Source organism: Pygoscelis adeliae, unplaced genomic scaffold (assembly GCF_000699105.1).
Source record: "Pygoscelis adeliae isolate BGI_AS28 unplaced genomic scaffold, ASM69910v1 Scaffold175, whole genome shotgun sequence".
NCBI classification, from domain to species: Eukaryota; Metazoa; Chordata; class Aves; order Sphenisciformes; family Spheniscidae; genus Pygoscelis; species Pygoscelis adeliae.
In genome coordinates this window covers 5,499,842-5,506,674 of record NW_008824941.1, presented here as the reverse complement: position 1 = coordinate 5,506,674, position 6,833 = coordinate 5,499,842, and the positions used below count along the sequence as shown (strand labels likewise).

Below are 6,833 nucleotides of genomic sequence, written 5' to 3'. Positions count from 1 at the left end.
GGCCCTGGCAGCCAAGAGGGCAAACCGCATGCTGGGGTGTAACAACACAGTATAACCAGACGGTCAAAAGAGGTGATTATCCTGCTGTATTCAGCGTTGGTGTGGCCTCACCTTGAGTACTGTGTGCAGTTCTGGGCACCACAATTTAAGAAGGATGTGAAGGTCCTTGAATGCATCCAGAGGAGGGCAACAGACCTGGTGAAAGGGCTGGAAGGAATGTCCTGTGAGGAACGGCTAAGGACTTTGGGCTTGTCTAGTTTGGAGAAAAGGAGGCTGAGGGGCGACCTCATTGCTCTCCACAGCTTCCTGAGGAGGGGAAGTGGAGAGGGAGGTGCTGATCTCTTCTCCCTGGCATCCAGTGATAGGACGCGTGGGAATGGTTCAAAGCTGCACCAGGGGAGGTTTAGACTGGACATTAGGAAGCATTTCTTTACCGAGACGGTGGTCAAACACTGGGAACAGGCTTCCTAGAGAGGTGGTCGATGCCCCAAGCCTGGCAGTGTTTAAGAGGCATTTGGACAGTGCCCTTAACAACATGCTTTAACTTTTAGTCAGTCCTTAAGTGGTCGGGCAGTTGGACTAGATGATCATTGTAGGTCTCTTCCAACTGAAATAGTCTATTCTGTTCTATCTTAACCCTTTTGAAATACATGATGTTTCCAGAAGTAAAGGAAAAGAATATTGTGATATTGAGTGTGCAGAAAAAACAGCTCAAAAATATGACTGTTAGTGTAAAGGTGTTTTCAGGACTGAGAATACCATCAGTGCAGCTTCAGGTTTGAAAACTGTTTAATGTGGTTAATACTGTGGTTCACGTGGTCCAGCAATTAGGACGCTAGCTTTGGGATTAAAGAGATCTGGATTCAATTTGCTGCTATTAGGTAAGTCATTGTAAAATGAGAATAATTATTACTGAGGTTAGAAATTAAAACACTGCTTCTTTCTGCATCCACAGTGACCACTTGAAGGTAGGAAGTAGAATGCCTTCTATCTAGGCCAACAATGATTTAAGTTTGGCTATTTGGATTTTTCTGTTTTCATATGATAACAGTAGTCATTGTTTCAGTACCATAAACAATGTTGCTGTATAAACTGACTTATAAAAACCAAACCAACCAACCAACCAAAAGCTGCCCATAGCTAGATTTTTGTTCTTCTATTATTTTTCTGAGAGGTGGTTCTGCAAAGTATTTCCATTGAAAAGTTTTCAGGGGACCTGTTCTTCAATGTCAATTGATTGATTTAGAACTGATTAAAATAAAAAAATCTTCTTCCCTGATCCAGAATACTGACACCAGAATTAATATAAGGTTGACCTTTCTTCTAGCCTTCTTACTTGGTCTATTAGATGAGATATTTTTCCTAGTGCTTTCATGTACATTGCGCTTGCCAGATCTATGCATACTCATAACAAACTCGTTTGCTTCTCAATCTAGAACTCTCAACACTGTATCCCGAGGTATTAGAGCATGTTTATTCTGTCCATTACAAGGAGAATCTTGAGTTTCTCCTTCGTTAATAATGGATAAGTCTATTCTGAAAACAACTTAAGTCTAAAATCTGGTGGTACCTGCTGAGCTGTAAACTGGTGCTAGTTAAGCTGAGTTGTGTAAGGCAGAGCTTCATGCTTGTTCTTTGAGGTTTCTCATTAAAACCACGCTAAAAACATTTAATGGAAGAAATCATCGAATGAAGACGAACCCCAGTGGTTTGAGAAATAGCAAATGAAGGATGGCACCTGTTGATGCATTAATGCCTTCTTCAAATGTTACATATTAGAACAGCAGTAATATTCATGTTCTGATGTGCAGTATTTAAGTGGATGTTTTCACTGTAGGAATGACTAATTTGGTAGCTACTTATATTTTGCCTAATGAGTTATGTTCTTAACAGTATTGAAGCCAGGAAAATAACCACTGATGTTGAGACTTGCTTACCAAAAAGGTCACAATGGTATCTGTTAGAAAAAGATGCAACTCAGACAGTATTGCCAAATGTAATGTTAAAGCTTGTTTTTATTGTCCATGGAAATGCTCTTATTTAGTGTCTTTTTTTTTTTTTTAACCCCCTCTTCCCCCTGTGCAGCATCTGGAGACCAGACAGCTCACATCTGGAGGTACATAGTACAGTTGCCTACACCTCAGCCAACTGCAGACTGCAATGTAAGCAATCAACTTACTGCAACCAAACTAATTGCGCAGCAATTTTACCAGATATAGGTTTTATGATAAGATTGAATGTTAAATTTATACATAATTAAAAAAATTACATGATTTCAGGATTGCAAAAGGTGGGATTTTAAGGTTTTAGTTTAACAGATGTTCAAAAAAGACTTCATGTTTTCAAAGATCTATGGTGCAGAATAGAATATGCAGCTGCAAGCACATTAATTGACTATTTGTTCAAGGTAATGAATGTGTAAGTAAATGAACTGTCAAGTAAATTTTTTTTGTAATAACTCAAATCATAACTAAGAATGAAGTTCTTCTTAGACTAGTTAAATTCTTGTAGCTTAACTTACTGAAGCACCTGTATTAGCTATAGTTGCTATGGATTGAAAACTGATGGTAAAGACTTGTATTTTTGGCATTTATTTAGTTGTATCTTTAAATTTGATTTCTAATTGACCCTTGCCAGCACTTATCACACTATCTGATGTTGTTGTCCCCAGGCTTTTATTTAGTCAGCATTTACTGTAGACTGTCAAGTGCTGTATTTGACTTAAAAGCACCCTTACTAAATTGTGAAGACAGATGTAGTTTATAGCATGAGCTTCTCAGTAAGCTGAGTAGGGGCAAGAGATGGCTGTATGAGAGAGACTTCTGAATGGAAAATGTTTGATTCGGTTTACTTGATTTGCCATTTCCATTTTGAAAGAGCAGTACAAATGGTATCATTTTAACATCCAAATATCGTGAAAGAAAAGCCTATTTGTCTTGCATAAGTGAAATAGGGTTCAGAGATCAATGCTTCCTGGTTAGCTAAAGAATTTATTTTGCATCCAATTTACATCAGCACTGCATGATGACAGTGTGTTGACCAGCAGACAAATATTGATGTCATGATTTGGATTCTAATGGTTAAAAATACAGCTGCAAATGATTGTCTTCCCAAAGATTAAAATAGTCAGTGTCCTGTTACATGCTTCCTACTCTTAAAAATTTAAAGGAAAAAAAAGTCCCTTGATACATGTGCTGCAGTGAAACTCGAGGGTAATACAGTGAGGAGAATATAAAAGACTTATCACATAGTAAAGGGGACAGATACTCAGAGCTAAACCGTTCAGAAGAGATTTTAAAATGAGGTAGTTAATAAAACTGCATTTAAATCACTGGTATTATTCCTTCAACTAAGTTTTTGATAGTGAATACCTGGATAGGCTAGATTCTACAGACTTAAGTTACCCACATTCACATTAAGGGGATTGGGAAGCATTTACACTATAAAATGTGACTTAAGAGACATTCCTTCCCATTTATTCTAAATCTTTTTTCTCTTGCGTTGTATAGCAAATGTCTGGAGAAGATGAAGTTGAGTTCTCAGATAAAGATGAACCTGATGGAGATGGAGATGGTTCTAGTGATTGTCCCACTGTCAGAGCCCCACTAACTTCACTCAAAAGCCATCAAGGAGTGGTCATAGCAGCCGACTGGCTTGTTGGGGGGAAGCAAGCTGTGACGGCGTCATGGGATAGGACAGCAAATCTGTATGATGTAGAGACTTCCGAACTTGTCCATTCTCTAACAGGTATTTGTTCACTCACAAAAAGATAAATTGGTGGCATCTTTTTATATGTGGGATTATTTGTAGATATCGAAACACTGGGAAAAATAAGTTGTTTCTCTGGAGTACGATTTGAGTGTGTACAAGACTTGAGCTGCTGCTCAGTATTGTAATGGTTTCTAAAATTCCAGCCTTGTTAATCTTCTGAGCATGAATTTGTGTTCTTTTAGGCTTGTGATATATCCTGTGAAGTAGTTGTTTTTAAACTGAATGTAGCCAAATTTTAGTTCTTGCAAAATGCTTTTGCTGTGTTCATGGCATATTAAGTAGCAATAACCTGTTGCTACTTAATAATCATGTGAAGCGAGTAGTGGGTTTTTTTGCTTTTAAATATAGTTCTGAACTTTTACAGCAGTAGTAACATTAGAATTCAGAATTATTATTATTCTTTTACTGTTGGGGGGGGGGGGGGGGAAGAAAAAATCATCAGCATTTCATTCCAAGTGTATGTGGAAATGAAAAGTCTTATTTTCATTACCTTACATGTTCTCATCTGTAATTGTAGGGCATGACCAAGAGCTAACACATTGTTGTACACATCCCACCCAGCGTCTTGTAGTGACATCATCACGCGATACAACCTTCCGTCTGTGGGATTTCAGAGATCCTTCTATCCATTCTGTGAATGTCTTTCAGGGCCACACAGAGTAAGTGACAGTTCCTTCGCAGGTTTTTACAAGTTCCAGAAGTGTAAATGTATTCAGTTGCTAATCTGAACAAAACTGTTCCTGTGCTCTTTTTGAGGTACTAAGTTCATTCCCCTGTTCTATGAGACTGATTTTCACAGAAACCCCTAACTGTCCTCCTTCAAATGTAACACAGCAGTACTTAATTTCCAAAACAGCAGCCAGGGCTCTTGGTGTGATATTGCTTATATGGTAAGTCTAGATAAAACTCCTAACAGTTAAAGGTAATTTAAGGTATGAGGGTTGCTTTCGGCATTGGTTATGCCTGTAGTTTAGGGGTATTGCTGTAGTGCAGTTGATCAAGCAGATTACCTCTGCTTGTCATGATACTCAGTGTGAAATAAAGGTTACTTCTTTGGAACCAGTGGGGGGAAAAAAAGGCAGGATTAATTTTTACTCTTTAAGCTAAAGCTTCTAATTTGTACATAAAATAAGAAATTAAAGTAAGGGCACTGATTACCATGTTCTGTCAAAACAGTGGTTTTGGTATAACACTTTTAGTTGCCGATTTAGACTTGAAGTTTTTATGCTGGCTACTGTTGAATATGGGCAAAGGTAGTCATGAGAGTCTAGGTTACGGTGTTGACTTACCATTCTGTTAATCAGACCTTTTATACATGGAAAATGCAGGAATAATTTTCAAATATTTTACCCAAGGGAGCGAATTTTTGTTTTAAGATTTTGGCACGTTTGAACTCGACTGTTTCAGAAGCAAATTTCACCTCCCGTCTTCAGAATAAAGGATGATTGTTAGTCCTAGCTCAAAACAAAAACCACAAATATTTTTTCACATTTCTATTTTTTGTTAATTCAAATGTGTAGTTTGCATTATGACTGAGTTTCAGTATCTACTTTCTCATTTTCCCAGCTCTTGGCTAACCTATCTATAAAGTAAAACCTCTTTAAACCCCCCCTGCCCCAGACTCCTTAGCTTGATAAATTACTTGGTGCATGATAATCATCCCATATAAGTAGCCATCTTCTCCTGATGGAAGAGGAAACTTAATCTTGTGATCTGTATCCTAGAATTGTTTTGTGCCATCATTTTTGTACTCTTCTATTGCTTTTTCTAGAATGACTTGTAAAAGTCGGAAGTTTTTGTGTCCATTGGTGCCTCCGTTTTTTTCTGAGCTAATTAATTGCTTTGTCCCAGGACATTTTTTCAGAGAAAAGAACATGATTGACATTAGTGTTTTTCCATATGTATGCTGAGACCAAATGATGTTGATCTGGGGTGATGGTGCATACTGTAAAAGGTGTTAGCTGGTATTTTGGCCACTTATCACTGAGACTTATAAACTATATAAACTGTAAACTATCAAGGAGTTTATTTTTTTTATGAATGGAATAGACCTTGAGCAACCCCTTTGGTCACTCTTATTCCAGCTTTTAATTGTCTTCATATTTGTGTTTGTCTGCTGTATCGTCTGTCTCCATTTTGTTCTTTGAATGTATGAGTTTTTAGTATCGACATAGGCTTTTTCACCAAATACACACTAAGAGTCTCAGAACTGACGGTACTGTTTAACGACTAAGGTTGTTCAGCTCTCTGTTTTGTTGAAGAGATGATTCCGTTACGGAAGATGAGTATTTTGCTGAGGAATGCAGTCAGAGCGGAGATGGGAGTTCGGTATTTTGCAGTCGAGACATACTTTGAGGGATTTTATTTTTGGTCCGTTATTGTACTGCCTATTGGCAAAATATTTTTAAATTACTCTCTAACCAAAGCTATAACAATCTTCTCACATTAAGTGGCACAGAAGAAACTGTTTCATCTGTTGACTAGAAAACACATACATACAAGACACTTTTTGGCTTTCCTAAATGTCCATTTGAATAATTTGCCAAGTTTTTAATATTTTGATAGGCTCTTGGAATCAGTTCTGTAAATTGGATGTTAGTCATTAACGCTGATGATTTGTAGTCCTCAACCATAAGTTTTAACAGCCTCTTGCTAAGTAGTACCTGATGAATAGCTGTTTAGAGCTCATAGAGCAGCTTTTTTCCTCCTGTGTATTTCACCAGATCAGCTCCTAATGCGTTAAACCAATATAATTGGATGCCAAACATCTCAATCATGAGGCCAACATAACAGTGTTTATTGTGTTATAGCCCGCAAAATCGTCTTCATCCTGATATTCCCTCTCAGGAGGGATCCAAACCACCACCAAATCCTAGCAACCCGTGGCTCGGAGTGTAAGTTTTGTTCCTTCGCGCCCTGTTTGACGCTGCCTGGCACTCGCTTCTCTCGGGAACGGTGTAAAACTCCTCTCGGGGGTGAGCGCTTCTCCGCGCAGCAGAACTAAACCAGGGGCTGAAGAGCGAGGGCCGCGCCGGCCGAAGGCTGCCGGCCGAAGGCTGCCG

At 38.4% G+C, this 6,833-nt stretch overlaps 1 protein-coding gene across 1 annotated transcript in view; it reads left to right on the top strand.

Annotated features, from left to right (window-relative positions):
* WDR37 (WD repeat domain 37) overlaps positions 1-6,833 on the top strand; it is a 41,605-nt gene that overhangs the window by 17,047 nt on the left and 17,725 nt on the right. The window contains exons 8-10 of the mRNA XM_009325547.1: positions 2,086-2,162; positions 3,510-3,747; positions 4,289-4,430. Coding sequence (XP_009323822.1) covers positions 2,086-2,162; positions 3,510-3,747; positions 4,289-4,430 — 457 coding nt within the window. The remainder of the gene's footprint in view (positions 1-2,085; positions 2,163-3,509; positions 3,748-4,288; positions 4,431-6,833) is intronic.